This window comes from Drosophila navojoa, chromosome 2, assembly GCF_054131105.1.
Source record: "Drosophila navojoa isolate 15081-1374.11 chromosome 2, UAZ_NAV_1.0, whole genome shotgun sequence".
Lineage (NCBI taxonomy): Eukaryota > Metazoa > Arthropoda > Insecta > Diptera > Drosophilidae > Drosophila > Drosophila navojoa.
In genome coordinates, this window is record NC_142890.1 from 27,483,399 (window position 1) to 27,509,175 (window position 25,777).

Here is a 25,777-nt window from a genome sequence, read left to right on the forward strand (position 1 = left end):
ACAAATACAAAAAAAAAATAATAATAATAATAATAAAAATAATACTAATAACAACTATTTAAAAAAAAAAAAAAGAAATTTAAATCTGATTGCTAATTTTTAATGTATATATTAGACGAACTTCAAATTCAAATTTGGAATGGTTCGAATAGTTCACGAAGCTTAAAATTTGGAAGCTTTCAGAGAGCGCGAATCCAGCTTTAAGCCAAACTACTGGAACAACTGGTTCGCGAACTGCAAAATGAACCGGGCAGCCGCTGAAGCTTCGTATGGGCTTTGTGAGGGGAGTTTAAAAAGAGCCGCGCTTGCCGGCCAGACGCTGAGTCGACGACGGTCTGCGATTGCGCGCAGTTCAAAACAAGTTACTAAGCTCTTAGCCAGGCCCAGACTGCAAGCGGGCTAATGAGCTGCCCGTTCAAGCTGTAAAAGGAAAAACTAAGTACTGTGCGTGTGTGTGCAACTGTGTGTGTCAAGCATATAACAAGCCCAAAAAAAGAAAAGAAGAAACGAAAAACATTTTTGTAAAATAGTTTTTGACAAATTTTGCTGCACATCTTCGACGCGTTGTGCAATTGGCCAAAAAGCATTGCCAATAAGGAGCGTCTTACAGCGAATTCGTAAGCCTAAAAGCTAATTGTGTGGTGGCCAACCGATAAGGAAACTGGCCAACAACTGTACCCGGGCACTGAAAACGTAAGTAACTCCCGTCTTTTGGCCTTTGAGGAAGCGCCAATGGCAGTTCAAGCTCCCTAAACGGAACTTGGCAACAAACTTGGCTTACAATTTGCAATCGAATTCTAAAAAAAAAAAGTACTCAAATCAGTTACGGATTGACACAATTAACGAACATTAAATGTTTATGAGCCTCTACCCATATGTCTGTGTGTGCGTGTGTGTGTCTGTGTATCTCACGATTTTTAGACATGCTTCTAATTTTAGTTTGGCCCATTGTACAGGTTTTTCTTTCACATATATACATATACATATATATATTTATATGACCCAAGTAGTCGCTAATCGGTTCGATTTCTGCTTTGTCTGCCTCGAATGAAAAACTGTATCGAGCACTTATAAAGGTGTTGCGTTATAGCGGTTCATAAAGCGTTCATTACAGTAATAGGAAATTAGCCCGGTTTTTGGTTCAATTTTTTCCTTCTTCTTCTTCTTCTGTTTTTGCCAACGGAAGCTTGAGGCATTGTAAAAGACGTCAAGACTTGTCTCAAGATCTGCAATCGATTTGAATGCATGTGAATATCCGTTTATAAATGCATTTTAGCTTTTAACAAAAAAAAGTTAGTGAAGACTGCTTGAACGAGGAAACCCTATGAACTGCTACACTTAATACAAACAAAAAACTAGTTATATTGTTTAATTTTAGAGCTGAAGCGCGGAACTCAGCCTGAACTACGACACAGCCAAACAGCTGGAAGATACCCTTTATTTGGTTTCAATAAATCATATCGAGACTTTAACCAATTACCACATAATTAATAATATTCATTAATTTAAAGGCGACGCTGCTCAGCCGGTTTTAAAAATTAATCTACTAAAGTTAATGAATAAGTAAAAAAAATTAAGTAGGTAATTAGTTGAGTCTCGAGTGGAGAAGGTGAAAGAAGAGTAAACAGAATTAAAAATATTAAATGTTACTAAATTTTGGCATCTCTTTGATTTAGAATAGAATTAGAACATTTCTAAAATTCGATCCATATTACTTTCCTGGCCTACCCTAAGCAATGGCCACGTTTCATTCATTTATTTTTAATTTCTTTAAAATTGAACTCGATATCAAAACAACAACAAAATCGCATACTCAGTAACAAATTATTGAAACAAAAACAAAGTATAGGTAATTTGAACTTAATCTCAATTGCAAATCAATGCAATCAATTTTATTGCGGATAAAAGAATAATTCATATAAAAGTCATTTACGTTTTTACGACTTGACTTGAACTCATTAAGCAAAAATTTCGAAAGCTCGCACATTTTTTTACAATGCAAAAACATATATCAACATACACATATATAATGTATATATTCATTATAAGTATACATATATATATGTATATGGAATATAGTCTTAGAGATCGGGTACATTGAAGCCTGAAGGGAAGACGAATCGAGATGATGATAAATCATTTTTTATTGGGGGCAAACTGCGGTTTATTAACAATTGGCAATCCATCCATTATCTAGGGTATCTTCAACATGTGTCAGCTGCGGGCAACGAAACGAAATGCTCAGCTACACATTGTAGTGCCGAGTGCTTTGACCGCCAGACACCCACGCCGATTGCTCGCTTTCTTTTGTGCCGTCTTGACAGATTTGGCATGTAGTTAAACCGAAAACCGAAAAACCAAGAAAAAAGCAAGCCTTACAAACGTATTTGCCAATACAAACACACACACACACCCAGACACACACACGCGCGCACCCATACACGTACGCACTCGAGTCAAAGTTGGAGCTGTAGTTAAAGTCATGTTGAAATGTCAGCTAAAGATACAATTTGTATCTCCCTGTTTTTGGGAAGCGTGCTGCACAGCTCGCTGCCATTGTTGTTGCTGTTGCTACTTTTATAGGATTTCTGTTGCCTATTGTTGGCAGTCTTGAACGATTGACTTTTTGCTGGTATCTGTTTGTTTATCTGCCTGCTGGTTGCTGGCTCCCTTTTTATTCATTCACTTATTCATTCATTTAACTGCGATCTGTGTGCCTTTTACTTGGCCTGGCTCTGCAGCGCGGCTCCATTTGGCTTTTGCCATTTAAATGATCTTCGGCCAGGCCACTATTTGTTTACAATTCGTTATGGCAGATCTTATATTTAGCTTAGAAGTGGCATATGCCACCGAGACGGTGACAGCACTAAAATAAAACCCTAACTGGGTCACATAGCACTCGGTCAATTGGTTGAAGTCTCGGCCTGGCATTCAAGAATACTTAACTGCCTTTCGATTAGCATATCATTTTATGCATATTTACTTTTTAGAAAGTCGAAAGGCTTAAGCCAAAGGCTTACGTTGCGGGTCACTCCAAGTGTATCTTGATTTCGTATCATATGCACATATTGATGCAAATTATCTATGCTTAAACGAAATTTGTAATTAACATTGCATTCAAGAAAGTACAACATAAATATTAAATAAATTATCATGTATTTATGATAATTAGTGCGTTATAAAATTAATTCAATACTTATGAAATAATCAAATTTAATTCAATCGATTTTCGTTAATATTTCATAAATATTAATATTATTAGTATAACAATATTTGATAAATATTCAGTATCTATAAACATTCTATGGCTACTTTATAAATGAAACTCTCTTTTAAAATAAATAGCATAATTTATAATCACATGCTACTGAAGCTAAGGCTGATCAGTTGCCATTCAATCGATATAAGAAATGCTGCCGTGCTGTGATAAGCGTGAGAAATTTGCACAAATCTTCAATTACAGCGGCAGCAATAGCAACAACTCTGTTAACAAATTCACTCATTTAGCAATGAAACTAAAAGTGTTGTTAGTGTCGGGTATTTGGCAGAAATCACGGTGCCACACTCAGCTGACAGGCAGCTCCCGAGCGCCGTTGACGCGCTGCCCACTTTTGCATCCGCCTGGAGGCCAAAACAGCAACACATTTCATTTGCAGTTGTTGTTGCTGCTGTTGCTGCTGGTGTTGCTATTGCTATCTACTTTTATGCCTTTTTCAGCACGTAACCAGCGATCAATCAAAGGCACAAAGCTCATCTCAGCATTGCTCAAATGATGCGCCAGCAATTGCAGAATTTCACTTTAAACTTAATTGTGGTCACAATGTGGTTGTTGCTATTGCTGTTGTTGTAGTTGTTGCCAATGTAATTGGCGAGCATCAGCCCAGCGGCAGTGCATTGGGCAGCCAAGGGTATTACATGTTGCAGTTGCAACACAACAACAACAACAACAACACCACAAAATGCAACTGAAAATTTTTGGGTGAAAATGCAAATGCAGCGAAATGTTGCAAATATTCAATCACGTAGTTCGTGCAACAAACTGACAACAACAACAACAACTGCAACTACAACAACATAAATAAAAAAAATCTTTAGTAAATTATGTAAAACAGAAATTCACGTTTCCAGCTGGATTTTTAGTGGAAGCAAATTTTTAAGTATTATTTATGGTATTTCCGTTTCAAGCGAAAAGCTTGGGGTATATAAAACCAAATCGTGCTATGCAAATTGAGGGCTTGTATTAGCTGGAAATAATTAGACATTAACAATTGAACTGGGCTGAACTCTGTCCCCTCTAATGACTTTTTCTTACATTTTTATTGTCTCCCTCAGATTCTTATCAATACTTGATTTGAATGTGTTTATAATTCTCGCGAAAACAACTATTGAAAAAAAACCCGCAATTGACACTTATCTTCAAATGCTCAAATCGAATACAACAAAATTCATATGCATATATTTATATTTATTTACCATAAAATAAAATAAATGCTTCAAAAATGAAAATAGTTGTAAAAGGAAATATTGTAAGAATTGAATTAAAATTTGAACTTTTTATTTTTGAAATAAATACAAATTTAAAAAGAGCAATTCTCTTTAAGATTCTTATAGAATGAAACGTTCATTACATATTACTTCCACTATTATATATTTTTACTTACATCAGATATCTATTTACTTAAAAATAAATCAAATACCTTACACAAATTTCTCTTATGGGGAAGGCGTATTTCATAACTTCTTGAATACACACAAATATCTTTGACAATAATTTCCAAAATTTCGATAATGCGAAACGAATTAAATACAAAATTAACACTTACGTGACGGGCATGACAATAGCAAAACAACAAAATAAATAAATAACAGAAACAATTGGCGAATTCTCACATAAAAATATTCGCACATTGCTGAAAGCGCGTTGACAATGCGAAGTAAGCAAAAGCAAGAGTAATGAAAAAAGAAAAGTAAAAGGAATACGAAAAACATAAACAACCGAATCACTTTAGCCAATTGTTGTAGTCGTTGTTGTTACTGTTGTTGCTGTTGTTGTTGTTGTTGCATTCGTACGGCCAGCCTGGGCGCCAAAAGGCGAACGAAAGTGAAAATAGGAAGTTAAACCATGAGACCGGCACCGGCATCCGAAAGAGGCACAGATACAAAGACACAGAGCCACAGATACAGATACTTTTCAGATGCATTGGCCAAGTTTAGCCAGGCATTGCGCGGCTGCTTCCTTTAAATTGCGAGTGCAATTGCTGCTGCTGCTGCTACTGCTGCTGCTACTGCTGTTGTTAACGTTGTTAGCCGCCACACTGTTTGATTTCTTGGCCAATTTCTAATGGCCAACCGCCGGCGTTACCACAGCCACAGCCATAGTTACAGTTACAGCTGCAGTCCAGCTCAGTTCAGTTCAGTTCAGTTATCAATATCGTGGCACTCGCAATGTTTGCATTACATTAGCTTGTTGCTGCCACAGCGCGTCGCGTTGATGTTGCTGCTAATTTATAGATCCGGCTGCACACCACCACCAACAACAATAACAACAACAACAGCTATAGTAATAGCCGCATCGGCAACACGCTGCGTCTTATTTGGCCATTATGATTGTTTTTCCTTTATCTCTTCATTTGTTGCTCGCTTTTCATTTTATTTGCATCTCTTTTAAATTATGCGTACTTTTGGCCAGTTTGTCGGTTTGACGCGTTTTATGACCCGTTTCTTGCGCCGCTTTTTTCGGTATTATTTATCTATTTTATCCATTTCGCTCTCGTTAACAGTTGGCTTTGATTTGTGCAGCCAGTTTTGCCAGCTAAAATTAATAGCTACAAAGTGCCAAACAATGTGCACAGCGTTAAATTGGTTACGGCTCTTGATCGTCGATTATTGTTATTAGCAATAGAAGTTGCAGCTAATATGAATGCAAGAGCAAGATAAACAGACCCTGAGCCTGCCTAGCACAGGGCCTGTCTATAACGAGTGTTACGCAAGGCAGACGCCGACAATCGCACGCTTTAATCTAACGCCTTTGTCATGGCACGCATAAATTCCGTTAGTTTATTATTATTATTCTAATAAATGCAGAGTTCCCACAATTATTAAGCACCACAAAAGTAATAATCAAGAGAAGCTGTCAAATATACAGTCATATGCCAGATTACAGCCGTATCTTTCTTTAATAACTATCTTGTTCACACCAGCGCAACGTCTCAATGAGCACGAGTCCGCACGCAGTGCCTAACTGACTGACTGACTGACTGACTGACTAACTGACTGACTGACACCTGAAAGAAACCTTCAAAGCCGTGCAGACAATGCCAACCCTATCAATGAAGATATCATACGTACCCATAGCATGAATACAATGCTATGGCCTCTGCAGCCGCAGCAACAATTGATGTGTGGCACTCGCGCTATCGACAGGCGCATCGCCTCAGTGCACACGGCGATATATGGAGATATATACATAGATGTACAACAGCTAATTAGGGAGTTGGCGCTGTCAAAGGAAGTGCCTAGCATAAAGATTTAAATCTCTTATCATAGCCATAATTACCCAATGCCTGAAGAGCTGACAACTTTGCTTGTTGGGGATTCTGATCATTGTATAGTAACATGTGTGCCACCTCCACTTATTGGAGGACTAGTTATTTATCTTAAATATATTTCTCTTAAATATAAAATATATGCTAAATATATTTCTTTAAGCTTGAGTTGAGAAGTTGTCTAGCTATAGCTGAAAATATCAAAATAAAAATATAATCTGTATCAAGGAGATTTGTAGAAACTTAAATGAAGTTATTTTTCATTATATATTAGTTTAATTTATTATTATTTTATTGTGTAGTATTTTATTTTCTATTATTATAATTATTTTTTTATTTTATTTTATTTTATTTATTTATCTAAATTTTTTGTTAACTATTTTTTAATCATCCTTTTCACGCGTTGGTGTCTTGTAACTTAGTAATAGCCATAACACCCTCAACTAGTTTTCCGCTGCACATTTTTATTCAAGTCAGTAGTGCCAAAAGTTGTTTGGAGCAACTTTTAAGTATTTTATTGTTGTTTATTTTATTATTTCGTAGATTCAACTGTGCACGATTTCTGCACGCATTTTCCATACTCTGAAGTTCAGCTGGTTTTTTTTTTTTTTTTTTTTGGTAGTTGTTGATTGTTTGCTTTTGCTTTTATTTATTTTTTGGCCTGATGGAAAAACTTGCCACGAGGTCAACTGCCTCTCTTTCAGATTTTCCACGCTCGCGTGCGCGCTGCGTATGCTATATGCTTTACTTTCGAGGCATCCTTCAACTTTGCCGTTGGAAACTGTAGCTGAGACACCAGATGAGGCCAGAAGCGAGGCGCATACAAATAGAAACTGAACGAATCGTGTTTCAAATGTCAAATGCGCGCACCATCATTGCTTCAAGTCGATATCGCGATCTCCAACTGTAGCAATTGCTTGAACTTCTCGATTTTGTTGTGACTATTTGCTTCAGTTTTCGGTTTTGGTTGTTAAACTTTCTGTTTTTGGCTCTGCACTTACAAATTGCAATTTGATTGCTTTGGCCAAATTCAGGCGAGTCGCTCAGTCTCTAATTGAGGTCAAAAACGTTGTAGACATCTCCAAAAACCTTAGAAACTGAAAAATTAAGCTAAATTGTTGTGCACCTCGAATTGTGGGCGGCCGTCCCTGTAATTGCTTACCAAAAACTGTGTGAAAAGTGTACAACAAAAACAAATTGAGTTATTTTAATTATGCATCTAATGAATAGGCAATTTGATCATTAGTTGATTATATAAAGAATTAATATAGCAAAAGAGCCAAGTTGATTATGTAAATTCGAGAAATCAGGGTCATCCTATTCGCTATTTATATAAACTGAAAGCATTTTTCCTTTACATTAAATTAAGTATGTTTTCATTTCGTCTTAGTGACCAAAGTAAGCCATATAAATAAAGCAATTAAGATTGCTTTTCGCAACCAAGTTGAATAGAAAGCAAAATTCCATATTGAATTAAACACGGAATTCCAAAAGTCGACCATTATACCAAAGATCAGCTTCAGTTTTGTCGTCCAGTTCAGAGTTTCTGACCCAAACTGCAATTGAGTCAGCGACTGGCTTGATTATTACTCAATCAGAGTGGACTACAGCTGGTCGTATTATTTAACAATTGCTTCTGTTTTAGGCGCCATGAACTCAACGAGCTGCGTTATGAAATTTGAATTTAGTTTCCTATTTCTTTTTTTAAAGAGCTAAGAGATGAAATAAGATAAAAGATAGGCAGCACTCTAGCCAGCATTGGGCTAAGGTCATGTGAAACTATGCGAACTACGAGGCAGCCGAAAGCCAAGCTCTTTTCGACGTCTGCTGATGATGAGCTATGACTTCTGTCTGTCTTCTGCCTACGTCGGCTTTTTGGCCTTTTGCTATTACCAATGCTGGCGGCAATTTGGTCAGAGGCAGTCAGCAAATGTTTGGGTTTGTGTGTTTGCTTTATGGACACTTCGCGTGCCCCGGCGACGCCTCTTTAGCGACGTCAGCCGAGGCATTGTCTTCGACGTGGTTAACCAAATTGCGCTCGGGCTCTTGGAGGTTTGCAATGGATTGCAGTTGCAAGGCCACATCTAATTGTGAAATGTATAAAATATGTATTTAATTGTTATTGATAATTAACATTAATTTGCCAAAAAATTATATATATATACATGTTTAATATGACGCTCAAGTTTGTTGCCCAAGTCTTTTGTTTCTACTAAATGATTATTAAGTTCGTTGTCTAAGTCTTTTACTTTTAACTGCTATTCACAGCGATTCGAATAATGTCTACCAGCACATCAGCTTGTGATTGTTTGGTGGGCGTGCCCACCGGGCCAACACTCGCCTCCACATGCGGCGGCAGCGCATTCATGCTATTCATGGGCCTGCTCGAGGTATTCATACGCTCGCAGTGCGACCTGGAAGATCCATGCGGACGGGCAAGCTCAAGGGTAAGTCGAAAATGAAATGCCGCTGCGAATCTCTAATTCGATTGCTATTCAATGCAGTTCCGCTCGGAGCCGGACTACGAGTACGATTTCATTGTCATTGGCGGCGGTTCAGCTGGCTCTGTGGTGGCGTCACGTCTCTCCGAGGTGCCGCAGTGGAAAGTGCTGCTCATTGAAGCCGGTAAGTGGTATACCATTGATATTGACAGCTGCTAAACGATCTCATGTTGCGCTGCGCCCCAGCAACATGTTGCCCGCGTGTGTATACATGTTGCCAGCTGGGGGTGCTGCGGGCAATTAGACGCGCGTTATGTGGCATTTGTTTAAAAGTAATTGAAGCTTAACCGCAACAGCCGCACAATAAACAAAAACAAAAACAAAGCAATGGCACTTGAGCAACAGTTAACAATAGCAACAACATGCAACACCAACAACATTGTGGCAAAGAAGCAACCACAACTGCCTTGAGCATTATGTAAAATAAATGAGCTGACCCCCTCTCTCACACCCACCACTTGCCCCTTTAGACTCGCCCCGCCGGTAATTTGCGCCTATGCAAATAAGTATATATACGTTGTTTATGGGCTTGTATGCCACTTGGTCTTTCTGTCCAGTTGCAGGGGTTTTATTTAACGCTTCAGTGCCTTTTTGCACTTAACAATCGACAATTGTTTTTGTATCGACTCACAAATTTTGCAGCTTTTTATTAATGAATTAAGATGCGCATACTAAGCGGACAAACAGTTCAATAAAGGGCATTCACTTGGCCCGATGAGCACTTAAGCATAATTGGCTCGCGTGCCTCAATAAAAGCATTTATTGCTCTAGATTATTTATTTATTTATACTCGATGAAGTGCGGGAAAAAAAAAACCTGATCTATTCGCTCTAATTTATTTGGTGAATTTCACAGAGATTGAAGAGATTCAATCTTTGATTGTGGGACAAGTTTCGAATAAGAATAAATCCGATTCTTTTTTTGTATCGTTAAAGAGAGCACTTGGAAGAATGAAGCGAAAGACATTTGATGCTCTTGACAGCTCTCGAGCACTCATCTGTTTATTTATACACATATGTATATATAATTTCTTCTGCGAAACTTATGTGGCTTGGGGCCTTTACCTAACTTGTATATCCAGTTAAAAGTTAAAAAGCTGTGTGCTTACGTGACAAGCATTTGAATTTCAAAAATCATAAATTACAAAGGTACTTTTTATATTTTTGTGAATTATCCGGACTTGAGTCGGTACCAGGCAGCAACCAGTCTTTGGGTCATAGACTGATAAGGATGCTAATTTGGCAGCTGGAATATGATTTATCTCGGTTTCTTAACCTTGAAGAGCCATTAACACTAGAATTGGTTGATCGGCAGCCGAAGCTCGCACTGCTTGGGTTGCTTTTGGGGTTAGCGTCGCTTGTAACCCCTTTAATTAGTTGTTATTGTGCAACAATTACTATGCCTTGTCACTAATTATAATAATTGCCGAACTGAAACCAAAATCAAATTTAAAAAAACCACAACAACAACAAACAATTTTATAGATAGTGAGTTGTAATTGTCAATGCGTTGGTGCTAATGATCCAACAATGGCCTAAGTGCATTTACAACAATTAGCTATTTCTCCATATTATATTACCGCGAGTGCTTGTTAAGTGCTGTTGTGGCTAAGTGCGTTAGTTCCACTTGGTTGCACACTCAAAAATATGCCTAATCACGGCGTTGACACTTTTGAATTTCCAATTCTGACAATAGACGATAGACGTCTTTCGGCTCGGATCATTATTCATTCATTCAATGTCGTCCATCTGCGTGAGTTGTGCATCTTCAGCGGATGTATTTTTGCTGAGGTCAAAACACGTTTTATTTCTTTATATATATATATAATTAATATGTAATTTAAATGCAAAATAAATGTGAGAAGCTCTGTCAGAATCGGCAAAGCTTGTTTCGTAAGTTTGTGTCTTAAGTCTTTCGTTTATGCATAAGCTTTAATGCCTAACTTTATCATTATTGTCTCTTGAGATTATTAAATCAAATATGACTCAAATGCAGAGCTCTGCGTATTCCAACCACGACTGTATTCCAAAGGCTTTTGTTTTTATTTTACGGGGCTGCGCGATATATGTTGTTTTAGGTCTTCAGTTACTGCGCCTTATATAAATACATCTAAAAGGTGCTTGACTCTGTTCTAAATGCTGTTCAGAGGTTTGTATCTTCTATCTAATTATTTATATTAACATTAATAACATTTGCTTCGCAATTGAGATTCGTATAAAGAGTCCAGACTTTGTTTGCATACTTAATTGATATGCGTGTTTATTTATATTATTTATGTCATTTCATATGAATAAATACAAGCCAAAATACATAAATACAATCAAGTCCCGTGTGCTAATTACTTATCTTTTCTTCTTTTTTTTTTTTTTTGATTTGTGATGTACATAAATAATAAAAATTGCCCTCAGATTGATTTTAATATAATCTTGTTTTATTTCGTGTACAGCATATAAACATTCTAAACGAATTTATTTTGTGGAACTAGTTATTAGCTAAAATTCCTCGCAATTTGTTACAATTGAAATTAATTTCCTTTGTTTTTGTCGCAGCTGACAAAACGACAAGCTAAATTATTATTTAGACAGCTTGCGGTGAGATTTCAAGCTCCCACGGTTCGAATAGCAATCAGATACCCTTTTATTTGCATTGATTTAATTAATTGATGAGCATTAAATTGCCCAACAAAATCGTGTGCTCATGCAAAACGGAAATTCTGGAATGTTGATTCAAAACTGAAAGAAGAATACAAAAATTAAATTAAGAATCACCTTTAGATAATATCAGCAAATGTACAAATGACAATTCGAGTTTCTCTCAATCGTATTTCAATCAGCCTAATTCTTTTCATTACTGTGTTAGTCACAAAAAAAATTAGTAGAAATTAATTGGCATGGCGACGGCTAAAATGAGCAAAGCAATAAATAATACGCTAACTAATTTAGCAGAAACTACTAAACAAATTTCAAACATATAAAACAAAAATGAACAATTGCAAATAAATTTCAAATTTATAAATTATAAATGTAAAAAAAAAATTAATGAGTATAATAATAATGTATTCGGTTCTCTAATTGAACCATGCTCATAATGAGCTACGTTAGTTTACCAGTTAATCATATTCAATTAATTATTTATTTTATTGTTTTTTGTGTTTTGCCTCACTTTCCTTGAATATTGATATATTTATAATTTTGCTAGTGGTATATTCAATCACACTTCAACTGATATCGTTATTTGTCTGCTACTTTGCAGGTGGCGATGAGCCGGTGGGCGCTCAGATACCCTCCATGTTCCTGAACTTCATTGGCAGCGACATTGACTACCGTTACAACACGGAGCCGGAGCCGATGGCGTGCCTGTCCTCCATGGAGCAGCGCTGCTATTGGCCACGCGGTAAGGTCTTGGGCGGCACATCGGTGATGAATGGCATGATGTATATACGCGGCAACCGTGAGGACTACGATGATTGGGCGGCGCAAGGCAATCCCGGCTGGGCCTACAACGACGTGTTGCCATTCTTCAAGAAGTCCGAAGACAATCTCGAACTGGATGCTGTGGGCACTGAATATCACGCCAAAGGAGGTCTAATGCCAGTTGGCAAGTTCCCCTATAATCCGCCTCTCTCGTACGCCATTCTCAAGGCCGGCGAGGAAATGGGCTACACGGTGCAGGATCTGAACGGGCAGAATGCCACGGGCTTCATGATCGCCCAAATGACTGCGCGCAATGGCATTCGCTATAGCTCCGCAAGGGCATTCCTGCGACCCGCTCGCATGCGCAACAATTTGCACATCCTGCTGAACACCACAGTTACCAAGGTACTGATTCATCCGCACACGAAGAACGTGCTGGGCGTGGAGGTCACCGATCAGTTCGGCAGCACGCGCAAGATAATGGCGAAGAAGGAGGTGGTGCTCAGCGCTGGGGCCGTCAACTCGCCCCAGATCCTCCTGCTCAGCGGCGTGGGCCCCAAGGAGGAGCTGAAGCAGGTGAATGTGCGACCCGTGCATAATTTACCCGGCGTGGGCAAGAATCTGCAGAACCACGTGGCCTTCTTCACCAACTTCTTTATCGACGATGCGGACACTGCGCCACTCAACTGGGCCACCGCCATGGAGTATTTGCTGTTCCGCGATGGCCTCATGTCGGGCACGGGCATTTCAGATGTCACCGCCAAGCTGTCCTCACGCTGGGCCCAGCGCCCAGGCGTGCCGGATATACAGCTCTACTTCGGCGGCTATTTGGCCAGCTGCGCGCGCACGGGCCAAGTGGGTGAGCTGCTCTCCAACAACTCGCGCTCCATACAAATATTCCCGGCAGTGCTGAATCCCCGATCTCGTGGCTCCATTCAGCTGCGCTCCTCCGATCCTCTGGATCCGCCTCGCATTTTCGCCAACTACCTGACCGATGAGCATGACGTAAAGACCCTGGTGGAGGGCATCAAGTTTGCTATAAGGCTATCGCAGAGCTCGCCCCTCAAGCAGTATGGCATGCGGCTGGACAAGACCGTTGTCAAGGGCTGCGAGTCGCACACCTTCGGCAGCGACGCCTACTGGGAGTGTGCGGTGCGCCAGAACACCGGGCCCGAGAACCACCAGGCCGGCAGCTGCAAGATGGGTCCAGCTCAGGATCCGCTGGCCGTCGTCAATCACGAGCTGAGGGTGCACGGCATACGGGGACTGCGCGTGATGGACACCAGCATCATGCCCAAGGTAACGTCCGGCAACACGCACGCGCCGGCGGTAATGATTGCCGAGAAGGGCGCCTATCTGCTGAAGCGGGCCTGGGGAGCCAAGGTCTGACGTGTAGATGCAACGTGGACGCTGCATAGAGTAATTTAAAAGAATAAACAATTCAAAACAGATTCCATGAAGAATTACTGCAAAGTTGAGCGAAATTATTTATAAGGCTAACTCACTAAACTACTCTATACATCATCGTACAATTATATACTTGTAAATTTGTAACCTTTGGCTATACTAACTCGGCTATTTCTATACATTATGATCCTCACTCTAAACATCGACCTCGTTGCGCGATCTACACTACAGTTCCCGACACTCATTAAGTTAATTTAACGCTATTTACCCAATTTTCGTGAACGCTTTTCGACAGAAGAGCAAAATTGACCACAGCCAATCAAAGCGCCCATTGAACTATTTAGATTTCGTTTAACATTCATTTAAATATTATTAATTTTGTATTATATGAATGAGAATATTGCTCTCGCATGTATTTATTGTTCGATTAAACAGCAACTATTTAGTTTAAAAATGTTTTTGTTTGGTAACTGAATCGATCTATTGTCGGACTGATCTATAAAGGCCAAACCAATCTCTCTGCTGTCAAACCGTTGCCTTGCTCTGCAGCAAAGATGTCGCGCTTTCATTTGCTTAAGCTCCTTTTTCTGTGTGGATTGTGCTTAACGGAGCTGCGCGCTGACGATCTAGACATCGATCCAGATACTCCGGAGGTGCAAAGTCAGTTCCATGCGCGTTTTTTGGAGGTCAGAACAGCCTGCGCTGAGGAGTTCCTGCTGCCATATGGTAAACTAAAGAGAGAGGTAGTATGAAAAGATTCAAATGAGCATGCCAATGCATGTATTTATACAATGTAATATACAATACTCGTATATCTCATACGAGAACCTAACATAGATATGAAATTTGTTGAACTCTTAAACTCTACAACAGATGGATTTTTTCTTATACAAGTTAATTTAGAATTACTACAGATTATCCACAGTCTTAAACTTATTAGTTGCTTTTAGTATAAGATTGATTCATAGGTGTTACAAATTTCATAAAATACATTTCGTTTATGCAAATACAAAACCATTATATTTACGTTAGATAGTAAATAGTACTCCCACGCAAAAAAAAAAAAAAAAAACTCTGATTTATAAATTGTCTAAAAACATATTTATTTAAATATGTAAATCATTAGTTCATTCAAAGAGCTGTTATTTAATAGGTCATTTTCATTTGTGTTGTGCGGAATTATCACGCCATTGTCGTAAAGATTATTAAGTTTTCAAAACTGTATATTGCGTGTAGAACAAATTGGTTTATCTAATTGTATCACCACATTTCATATAAAATGTGTTCCTGGACTCGTAGCTGTTCAGTAAACTCAATTTACCGTTGCGAAAATGTTCCCCGTTTCTATCGCTCTGTTGAGTACTCTGAGCCTATGTGGCGGGCTCATAAGTGCATTGAGTGATCGTGCGAAGGACAACGGAGATATATTCATTATAGATTATGACAGCTTCGATGGTGATGTGGATGACATATCGACCACCACCGAAGCACCTAGAGATCCCGACTATATTGACTTTGATGCTATCATGCATGGCTGCAATGCAAGTTTCATTACGCCCATGTGTGAGTTCAGAAGTCCCCAAGTAGGAAAATAATTATTTAACGAAATTCTTCTTTTAGCTTATGTTCTGCAGTTCAATAATACGGGCAAACTAGCTGATGAGACAGATTTGACTAGCATGGTATGTGACTCACAATCCAAAACTAAACAGCTAAAGCAGATCATTTCTAATACTTTGCAGTGCTATTTCCGCTGCTTCTTCGAAAAGTCCGGTATAGTGGAAAACTTCAAGCTAGTGCCGAGCATCGTGCGAAAGTATATATGGCCAGCAACGGGCGATTCCATCGAGTACTGCGAGTCGCAGGGCAGTAAGTAGAGCAATCGACTGCGCTGTAGAGATTTACTGAAGTCAATTTAAATCTACTGCAGTTAGTGAACCGAATGCTTGCAAGAGGACCTACGCCATTGTGCAATGCGCCATGATGCGTGCTCTGACGGATGCCCGGAACAAGCCAATGGTTTGAATGCCCCTAGAAACGACGCGAGCAATTATGCACATACATAAATTATCACATTATTCTGTTTAAAAATTACAAATAGTTTATAATGTGTACTTAATAAATATGCAGCCACGGCCGTGCGCAGAACATTAACTACTTTATTTTTCATCTAGACTCCTGCGTATCCGACTGTTGTTCAAGGGGCGCGGCACTGCCGCAGACAGTATTGCTATAGTTCAATAGGCGACTTAGCCTCTTGCCAATCGGCTTGGGATATTGATTAGTTTTCATGAGGTATTCCTTGGACTGATGCTCGACGGCACCATTGTCCAGCTGGTATTTGCACAAAGCATGCAGTGGACGAACCAGCTGCTGACGCAACTCTGGCTTCGATTCCAGCACCGCCAGACACTGCGCCGCTGTTTCCAGGGTGCTTAGGCAGCCCTCAGTTGGCTGTGTGCGTATAATGTAGTCACTCACACCCACCGCAATTAGTTTGACTTGTCGCAGTTGATGCAGCGCCGGACTACTAGCATAGATGGCCTTTGCTTGGGGCCAGGTGCCGTCAATGAGCACCAGGGTATAGGGACCCGCACTGCGATCAATTTCTTCCAATGGTACCGAATCCTTACTGGGATACAGTAGAAGCGTCTGGGGCGAATCCAGCACCTGCTGCAGCTCAGGTGGGTGGCGAGTATTGGGAAAACGCTTGCCCTTGTATACCACGCACTTCCCAGGCGTCAGACCTAATTGCAGCATAAGAGCTGTGCGCAGCGAGCGTTTTTCCTCGGCAGGGTGTTGCAGAATCACAATTTGAGATGCCACCGCAACGGGAGGCTGAGGCAGTGAGGAACACCAGCAAACAACGACGGGTCGTCTGTGGAAGGCGTTGTTGCATTAAATTGGGCTTGCTTTGGTGGTATTCACTTACTTGCACTTGTCGCATTTTTTACGTCTGTCAGGCGGATCGGCGTTAATACCAATAAGGTCCCTCCAAACTTCGTCCGTGGTAATCATCATTTGTTAAAATGGAAGAATTGTTTAAAATTGCGTTTAAAAAATATATAGTATAAATTGAAATGCTGAAATTTGCATCAGGTGGCAACGCCACGTCAGCATGTTCCATGTGTTGCGGTTAACCACCCTGTTCTTGCTAAACAGCTGTGCTGCGCGACATTAATTAGTTGTTGTTTTTAGTTAGTTTGTTAGGGTCGACATTTGTGCGCTTTGTACATAATTAATTGGAGAAAGTAAAATGCAAAGCATTGGATGGACGTTAATTGTGAAACGTGGCTGCTTTTGCAGCAAAGAAAGGCTCAACATCAATGGCTCCCGCTATACCGTCCGAGAACGCCTGGCACAGGGGTAAATTGAACACCAAATAAAAGAAATTCCCGTTACAAAACTGTTTCCAAAAGTTTATGATTTATTGTATGTACATACATATGTATACACGCTTATATTTGCCCTGCACTTGTTGCTCTACTGTGCTGCACGTGTGAAAGCACATGTACAGTAGTAATTGCCATTATATGATAGTTCCATTCCATTTGCCAGTTGCCCCCCCATATAGGGTACACTAAATATGGTTACACATCTTTTACTATCTTATCTCACTTGTTACACTATCTGCTGCAGGGGCTTTAGTTTGATTGACCTGGCAGAGAATGCGGCAACGCGGCGCTGCTATGCGATAAAGCGAATCACTTGCCACAGCATCGAGGACCAGAATATTGCCCTGCGTGAAATCGAAAACTGTCGCAAAATCGATTCGGAACATGTCATTCGCGTTGTTGACTACGAACTGGTCGGCCAGGCGGACATTGTGATAAACACAACGAGCACGTTGTTCATTGTACTGCCTTACTACAAGCATGGCTCGCTGTCGGATCACCTGCAGCTGCGCGCTCGCAAGCAGGATCATATGCCCGAGGCCCAGATACTGCAGATCTTTCTGGGCGTCTGTGAGGGTCTCCGTGCAATACATGAAACGAAGCCAGTGCCGATGGCTCATCGTGATCTGAAAACTGCCAATATATGTTTGTCCGACTCATTTGAGCCCATCATTGTGGACCTCGGCTCGATGACGGAGGCGCGTCTGCAAATTTGCGGCCAATCGGATGCACAGCGGCTCCAAGACGAGGCCGAGGAGCGCAGCTCAATTGTCTATCGGGCGCCCGAGCTGTTTACTGTGAAAACATATTGCACCATTGACGAGCGCACGGATATATGGGTAAGTAGCATATATAGAGTATAATAGTCAACTTTAGTAAACGCTTTGATTTTACTTCTTCTCAGAGTCTCGGTTGTGTTTTGTATGCAATGTGCTACTTTAACAGTCCATTCGATCCCATCTATGAGCGTGGCGACAGCGTCGCCTTGGCCGTGCTCAGTGGCAATGTAAACATTCCTGAAGATTCCATTTATACAGAAGTAAGTCAGTTAGCTTATGCCCAAAACTTCAGTTAACTACATATATTCCCTAATATTCCATAGGATATGCATGAGCTAATAAAGTACATGCTGCGCATCGATCCCATGGAGCGACCGTTCATCTACAGCGTTATCGAGCAAACGCACGATCTTATACAAAAGTTGGAAGGACGCGTGTAGCCAGTTCCGATTTTATCCTAGTACAGCGCTATACATAATTGTTTTGGACTACGTTTTATTGTAATATATATGAATGTGTGCGTATTTTGTAAATTTAACATTTAATGATATAATGAAAATAGATTTTAAGCTAATGTTCATCCCGTGTCTCACCCGGACAATTACTTTCCAAATCCTCAATGCTCTCGTAGTGCGTTCCACACCAATAACAGAATGTATAGGCCGTGCGCAAATAGCTCGTGAGGAGTTCTAACTGCTCCGCCCCACTGTACAGCTCTTCTTTCTCGTCCTCGGATTCTGCTCGTTTTTCGACTGATTCATCTTCTTCTTCCTCGGCGCTTGGTTCTATGGGCTTAGGGGGCCAGAAAAAATCTAGATCTGGTTCTCTAACGCCTGCTGCTAGATCCAAAGACTCGCACGTTTGTTGACAACGTCGTATATCGTAGTTGAGCTTGCGTTCTTCTGCTTTTTGTGTAGCTCGTCGTCGATAGGCCTCAGTGCTGATTTCCTCAACAGATTGAATGCCTGCTTTTCGTAACCGCAGTTCCTGTCGCTTGGCTGCCAGCTCGGCTATCGCTGCCTCACGCCCCAGTCCTCCACGATCATTTTTGATGCTTATCCCTATGGGCTCAATGCGCGCGTCTGCCTGTTTACCCAGTCCACTGCCAGCCTTGTATCCCATTTTGGCCAGCAGCTGAAAGCCTTTGTTGTCCGCAGCAATGGGCTTGTTGAGCGACTCTTGAAGCAGAGCATTGTTCACTGTCGAAGCATTTGCTGCTTCACGCTGCCGTTTACTGTTCTCCGCTTGCTTTGTTTCCACTCTGATCAGTCGCTTTTTAGCGCGATTGTTTACCAAACTTGGCCGCACATCTTGCAGGCTGTAAGAGCAATAGGAATTAAGAAGTTTGAATAACTGGCAGTCTGTTGTATTATTTACCCTGACAAGAACTTGTCAGACATGTAATCATCCTCTTCTTCAGACATCGAGATAACACTTATAACAAAACGTAAACAAACTGAAACAGATGTATTTGACACTGAACTGTAATTACAACTGGCGGCGGTCGATATATAAGAAAATTTCGATAATTTGTATTATCGGTACGGCAGTATCGACTAAGTCTCAGCGCTATTAGCAAGTACCATGTGCTCGCGTTTATTTTATTAAGTAGCGGCTTGCATTTCCTTAAAATTAAATAAAATGGGCACTGTAAGTATTATTGATAGCATTCTAATTCACACTCAAATTAAAAACTCTCAAAATTTGCAGAAAAAAGTGAAAATCAGTTCGGTGAAGCGTGCCGCTCATTTGAAATCAAAAAAGGCACCGCTGAGCAAACAGCAACAACAAAAAATTAAACAGAAGCGCGAGCAACTGACTTCAAAACGAGAACATGGGCAAAATATTTTTTTACAGAAAGCCCACAAACGTGACAATCTAGCACAGCGCAAGAAGCACAATAAACAGCAATCACTGGGACTGCACAAAGAACTCAATGCAGATGATGATGATGATGATGATGACGTTGGCGGCGATCACCTGCTGGACAACGTTGCAGACATGTTGGACGGCGATGATCTTGCACTACTGCAGGCCAAAAAACGGAAACGAAAGGCAAAGGCGGCTCCTGTGGAGGATCAGCAGCAGTCAGTGGGTCTGGAAATGGCCTACACCACGGCTAGCAAAAAGGAACAAGCGGCACAAAAGATAAAAGTTAATTTGTTGCCCATTAAATCTCGCGACGGCGAAATTATAACGCGTACCACAGAGGTTGACTATGTGCCGAAACCCAAACGGAAGGCAGTGGCCGAAGAGGAGCAGGAGGTAGATGCTGAACAGGATGAGAATGAGGAAGACAGCGAAGAGATATTCGAGGACAGCGACGATGATATAGTTAACGATGAGGCACCCGTACCCAAGCAAAAGCTCGTGTCCACCACAGATTTGTTAATTGCTCGACAGCAGGAGATCGAACGTCAGAAGTATCGCATAGGCATAATCTGCTCTGGAATCCTAGAGAAGCCAGAGGATAAAATGCGCAATTTTAGTGCGCTCTACGAGCTGATGAATGATGTGAACCCTGAAACTGGCATTCCCAATCTTTTCGCCGTGCGCAAACTGGCGATGATCTCAATTACTGAGATATTCAAAGATATTCTCCCCGAATATCGAGTGGGCCAGATAGACACCAAGATGCAAACGGTACGCAAAGCCACGCTAGAACGTGTTACCTTTGAAAATGCGCTGCTGCAGCAATTCAAGAAGTTCCTGCAGAAACTGGAGCACCTAACGGCTCAGGTCAATAAGCGGGGTGGCCACAAGACGCCACAAGCCATCAAAATTGCCGCGGTGGCCGTGCAGTGCATGTGTGACCTGCTGATTGCCCATCCGTACTTCAACTACGTGCAAAACATTGCCCAGCTCCTGGTCTATATGCTCAACTGTAACTATGGAACAATGCGCGTTGCCGTCAATCAATGCTTTCGCACGTTGTTCAGCAACGACAAGAAACTGGATATGACGCTCTTTGTTGTACGTCGCATCAATCATTTGATCAAGTCCAAGCAGAACAATGTGCATGTCGAGTGCATTACATGCATGATGGGCCTGAAGATCAAGCATGTCAATCTCGATGCAGAAAAGGAAAATGAACTGAAGCAAAAGAAACTGGAGTCCCATCGTCAGCGGTTGCTCAGTTTGTCAAAGAAGGAGCGAAAGCGTCGTAAGAAGCTCACCGAGGTCAACAAGGAGCTGGAGGAGACGCGCGCCGAGGAAAATAAACAGACAAAGCACTACAAATTGACGGAGATTATCAAAATGGTGTTCACCATATATTTCCGGGTTCTTAAGAACGATCCCACGTCGCGTGTGCTCAGTGCAATTCTAGAGGGCCTGGCAGAGTGAGCACTGAAATGAAAATTATCAAAAGTATTCTCTAATTATACCATATCTTACAGATTCGCTCATGTCATAAACCTGGAGTTCTTTGCCGATCTCATAGATGTGCTCAACCGCATACTTGAGGAGCAGGACTTGGGTTACCGCGAGCAGCTGCATTGCATCCAAACCATCTTCGTTATACTGTCCGGTCAAGGTGAAGTCCTGAACATAGATCCCATACGCTTCTACCAGCACTTCTATCGCAACATGCTGGTCGTGCATGCGGGCAAAAATCATGAAGATTTCGCCATTATCCTTCGCACGCTGGACGAGGTGCTCGTTAAGCGGCGGCGCAACATGAGCCAGCAGCGTCTGATGGCCTTTGTCAAGCGACTGCTCACGGGCAGTCTGCATCTGTTGCACAACGGAACTTTGGCTACTCTGGGTACCATTAAGCAGACATTCCAGCTGACCTCGGTACTGGATGCTCTGCTCGACACAGATACCACAATTGGCTCGGGTCGTTATGATCCCGAATTGGATGATCCTGAGTACTGCAATGCAGCGAGTACCTGTCTCTACGAGCTCACGCTACTCGCCCGGCATTATCATCCCACAGTGAGACGCATGGCTGCGCATATAGCCAACGGTGTGCCAGCATCTGGCGAGGGTGCGCTGCCCACAGACATTGGAAAACTGTGAGTTATATCTTAGCTGTGACATAGATACTGGACATCGACTTATCTATTTATCACCTCCAGCAATGCCCATGAACTCTTTGCTCAATTCGACAGCACACAAATGGCTTTCAATCCCACTATTCCGCTGCCAAAGCAGGGCGAGCCCAAGCTGAAGCGAGGCAGGCATATGTATTTACGTTCAGATTTCAGGCAACATTATGGAAAAATACTTAAGGATGCGAGGACGAAACGAACAAAGTCAAATGAGGTGCTGCAAATGGATTTCCTCAGTGAACTCTCTAAGCATTGAGCAACAAGAAAAAACAATCGTTTTCTTATAGAAACCTATGCACTGAATATTTCTATAGTCTCCTCAGCTATATGAAATTCTGTTATTACTAAACTTGACCCTTTCAAGCTCTACCATTGTAAATATATATAATTTATATATACAGATTGATTTGAGAGTAATGCCATTTATAGTAAAAATCGGAATACATATGAATTTAGTTTTAAATACATAGATTGTGTAAGGAGCTCCTAAGTGTGTGTGTGTGAGTGAGTATGTTATTGCTAATTAAGCTAAGCCTAGGGTCTAAGATCGGGTCTACTGCCATTTTACCGGGTACAGATGCTAAGATTCGTTTACGCTTATACTTGGTTGCGTTGCTGGCGTTGGCCTGCGCCGGCTGGCGGCAGATACTCCCGATTGCCGACTGCCACCACGGGCTGGGCAAAGCTGCCGACTGCGTTATCGGGCAGCAAGCCCGCAGCAGTGGCTGCCAGTCCGGCAGCGGCTGTGGCCGGCGCTAAGCGATTGGCACCCGTAGCAGCGACTGTGCCGGAGACACTAGCCGGACGTATGATGGCGCCAGCCCCATACAGAGACTGCGACTGCGACTGGGCCGGCGTGGGTGAGGGAGTGGCGTAGGCGCCACGCTGTGCGTTATATCCGGGGACCTGGGATGCACTGGTAGTGCGCAGACCACCGCCTGGCGCGGACGACGGAGCAACTCCACCATAGGCCGTATTCACCGGCTGAGAGCCAGAGCGGTAGACATTGGCATTCAGATTGACATTGCTGGAACTGGAGCTGGTACCACTATAGTCGTAGATGTAGGCATTGTTGGCATACAGGCTGGGCGCCGAGACGCAGTCGTATTGATTCCACCAGACGCAGACTAGCGTCTCCTGGCTAAACACAGTTCCGTTGGGGCACAGGAAGGAGTAGGTGCGATTCAGTGCGCAAATGTGGAAGACCTGGCATTGAGCTTCGATGTCCGCATAGTAGCCGGGCAGGGGCTGCTGGGCGCAGTCGAAGTTGGTGCGCGGCACTTGGGCATACACGGGATAGTCTACGCCAGCCACACCAGGTATGGCCGAGTAGTCGCCGTCGGCGCCGTCGGAGTAATCGTCTCCAGCAGACGCACGTTGTCCCGACGAGCCAACAGCAGTGTTGCTGTACTGCGTCTGTGGGCCATACGGACCGCCACGCGCTGTAGTGGATACACCCTGTAGACCAGAGCCAGTGGGGCGTCTGGGCAGATTGACGGTGCTGCCCACAGCAGCTGCAGGTGCCCCAAACGCAGTCGTTGCCTGTCCACTGGGCGTATAGCCCACAGCTGGAGAGGGAAACAGTCCGCCCCCATAGGCGGTGGCCGGCGCAGGCGTCAGGGGAACCGCCGTGCCCGTGGGGTAGGCGCCTGGCTGTAAACGAGCCGCAACAGCTCCGCCACCCGCTGTGGTGGCCAGCTCCGGGCGCACATAGTTATAGCCACTCTGTGCCTGATCCAAGGACAAAAATTAGTTTTTAAGAGGATTCAGCTCAGATCCTAGGGGCGACTCACCTGTACCTGCAACTGTGCTCCACTTCCGCTCCAAAGCAGCAGGAAAACTGAAAGAAGAGAGTGCAAAAACATTAAAGCCTTCTAAATGTGTGCAGTCTGGCAGAGATTTGGCTGTTCGCTCCGAGTTTCTAACCAATCGACGCAACAAATGGAAGTGAACTGAGGCGCGCTGCCTCGGCATCGGACGGCCCACGTCCGATTTAGGGCCAAGTACGTTGCCAGATGCGATGCGATGCTTGGTGCTGATAGCGAATGCGGACGGTTCTACATCTTCTGCGATCTTTATTTATCAGTTTCCTACTCAGGTGTCTGCCACAGTGGGGCAAAGTGTTTGATTTTCAGGGGAAAATGCGGAAAATCGATTGAATTTCAAATTGATTTCAAGTAAATTTTGTTAAATATTTGTTGGGAATTGGGAATGGAATGGCCAAATGGAAGTAAACTGCGGAATGATCTGATATTCGAGTTTCGCACTTTCGTTCTACTGTGGCTCAACGCACCGCCTCATCAATGGGCTGGCAAGTATTGCGATTGCCATTCGCTTTTGGCCAAAAACAAGACGCATGCCTCGTAAATATGCAAGGCAGCAAAAAGTTAGACAGACAGACGCCCCACAACAACAGCAACCGCAGCTCCAAAGGAAGTGCTAATAACGATGAGGCGGGTCGGTCACTCTTGAGTTACGCGCTGCCAGCGGCCAGTTGCCCACACTCCATGCCCAGCCGACCCTGAGCCGCAGTTGTGTTTGGTTGACTCACCTGCCAAGACGGCGGCGTAACGTTCTACCAGCATGGCGAAAATGAGCTCCCAGTTGCTGCTTGTCTATCGAATCCTTAAGGCTCTTGCCTGCAAGCGCCTCCACTCGTCAGAACAAACTGCAAGCCCCAGTCGTCGAGCAGCAGGCATTTATAGCGGATGAATATTCTGAGCCGGGCAGCATCTTTGTGCGATTTATGTTGATGTGGATCGCCAGTTCGTCTGGTTGACAGTTCGTCAGCGCGGATTCGTGCCTGCGCTTGGGCAGATTTATGACACTGAATTAGCCATTGTTGCTCCGTCTATCAGATGTGCCTGCCAACTCGTACGTATACGTAACGTAGCGTAGCTGTTACGTATACGTAATTAAATTAAATATCCATTGCATTTCAAGTGCAATCCAATTGAAATCAGCTGCCGCTGCGCCCTTGAGCCATTGACAATAACATTCGAATCACTTGTGTTTCTCTCTCTCCCCCCATATATCCATCTCTCTCTTTCTGTTTGCAGCAAACTCAAAATGACAAAAATATTTAAATTTTTGCCTGATTACACGAGCGCTTTATGGGTATTTGTTCCATTTGACCTTTCCCGCTCGGCCAGCAGCCGCTCGGCTAGAACTGCAGACTTGAATTTGTGTGAAGCATTGCGATTATCCAAGTTGAGTTATTTGATGGGCAGCCAATGATTATTGATTTATTGCTGCTGCTTGATTTAGTATCGCTTGCGGGCTAATCTTTTTATGAGCCCCAATAATGCGTACACGTTTCGTGTGTAGTAGGCCGCTCTCCACGAAGAGTGGATCTTCAAGTGGGATACATTATGGCATCTGTGCAACAGCTTCTCTTATTTATTCCTTCATATGCTACATTATTTTGATGTTCAATTTAATTGGTAGCCAAATCAGTAAAATCAATGGAAACCAAATACGAAGCAAACAACGTAAATGATTATCAATCGGTCAAGCATAAGTAATAATAGTAAATAACTTATTTGATAACTTCTTTATTACACTTCACTCTAGTCATATTTGGCTGGGCCAATCGTTTACCAAGATATTTTCCTTGATGCATCTATCTTTATTTGTTCATCGATCAGTGAACTACAGCGATATAGACTGAACTGATTGTTGC

General features: G+C 42.3%; 7 protein-coding genes across 9 annotated transcripts; 4 read left to right on the top strand and 3 right to left on the bottom strand.

The window, feature by feature from the left end:
* The first annotated feature begins 300 nt into the window (after positions 1-300).
* Positions 301-14,320, top strand: Gld (Glucose dehydrogenase). The gene is made up of 4 exons (XM_018112376.3): positions 301-693; positions 8,814-8,992; positions 9,050-9,170; positions 12,299-14,320. Exons 2-4 carry the CDS (start codon positions 8,825-8,827, stop codon positions 13,885-13,887), a joined length of 1,878 nt encoding a protein of 625 aa, XP_017967865.1. The 5' UTR covers positions 301-693; positions 8,814-8,824; the 3' UTR covers positions 13,888-14,320.
* Positions 14,321-14,420: 100 nt separating this feature from the next.
* Obp84a (Odorant-binding protein 84a) lies at positions 14,421-16,020 on the top strand. Of its 3 annotated transcripts, none has more exons than XM_089256376.1 (5): positions 14,421-14,592; positions 15,487-15,548; positions 15,609-15,735; positions 15,797-15,890; positions 15,933-16,020. In XM_089256376.1, coding segments are annotated over exons 1-5 (456 nt in total). In that variant the 3' UTR covers positions 15,934-16,020. The 3 variants fall into 3 exon arrangements, with proteins under 3 accessions (XP_089112502.1, XP_089112501.1, XP_017967879.2); XM_089256375.1 differs by lacking the exon at positions 14,421-14,592 and adding an exon at positions 15,155-15,429; XM_018112390.3 differs by lacking the exons at positions 14,421-14,592; positions 15,933-16,020 and adding an exon at positions 15,155-15,429 and having other exon boundaries at positions 15,797-15,891.
* Positions 15,933-17,000, bottom strand: Dtwd2 (DTW domain containing 2). Its single transcript, XM_018112385.3, has 2 exons — positions 16,799-17,000; positions 15,933-16,744 (listed from the first exon to the last, which is right to left on the bottom strand). The coding sequence occupies exons 1-2, from the start codon at positions 16,885-16,887 to the stop codon at positions 16,033-16,035; spliced, it is 801 nt and encodes a 266-aa protein (XP_017967874.1). The 5' UTR covers positions 16,888-17,000; the 3' UTR covers positions 15,933-16,032.
* Positions 17,001-17,023: 23 nt separating this feature from the next.
* LOC108659453 (serine/threonine-protein kinase 16) lies at positions 17,024-19,690 on the top strand. The gene is made up of 4 exons (XM_018112384.3): positions 17,024-17,232; positions 17,506-18,100; positions 18,166-18,300; positions 18,364-19,690. The coding sequence occupies exons 1-4, from the start codon at positions 17,123-17,125 to the stop codon at positions 18,478-18,480; spliced, it is 957 nt and encodes a 318-aa protein (XP_017967873.1). The 5' UTR covers positions 17,024-17,122; the 3' UTR covers positions 18,481-19,690.
* On the bottom strand, positions 18,519-19,517 carry LOC108659456 (G patch domain-containing protein 11). The gene is made up of 2 exons (XM_018112387.3): positions 19,418-19,517; positions 18,519-19,358 (listed from the first exon to the last, which is right to left on the bottom strand). Exons 1-2 carry the CDS (start codon positions 19,462-19,464, stop codon positions 18,611-18,613), a joined length of 795 nt encoding a protein of 264 aa, XP_017967876.1. The 5' UTR covers positions 19,465-19,517; the 3' UTR covers positions 18,519-18,610.
* Noc3 (Nucleolar complex protein 3) lies at positions 19,558-22,495 on the top strand. Its single transcript, XM_018112373.3, has 4 exons — positions 19,558-19,690; positions 19,751-21,381; positions 21,439-22,059; positions 22,123-22,495. Exons 1-4 carry the CDS (start codon positions 19,682-19,684, stop codon positions 22,349-22,351), a joined length of 2,490 nt encoding a protein of 829 aa, XP_017967862.1. The 5' UTR covers positions 19,558-19,681; the 3' UTR covers positions 22,352-22,495.
* A 6-nt stretch (positions 22,496-22,501) lies between these two features.
* Positions 22,502-25,518, bottom strand: LOC108659451 (uncharacterized). The gene is made up of 3 exons (XM_018112381.3): positions 24,647-25,518; positions 23,889-23,935; positions 22,502-23,826 (listed from the first exon to the last, which is right to left on the bottom strand). The coding sequence occupies exons 1-3, from the start codon at positions 24,678-24,680 to the stop codon at positions 22,693-22,695; spliced, it is 1,215 nt and encodes a 404-aa protein (XP_017967870.1). The 5' UTR covers positions 24,681-25,518; the 3' UTR covers positions 22,502-22,692.
* Between the last annotated feature and the right edge of the window lie 259 nt (positions 25,519-25,777).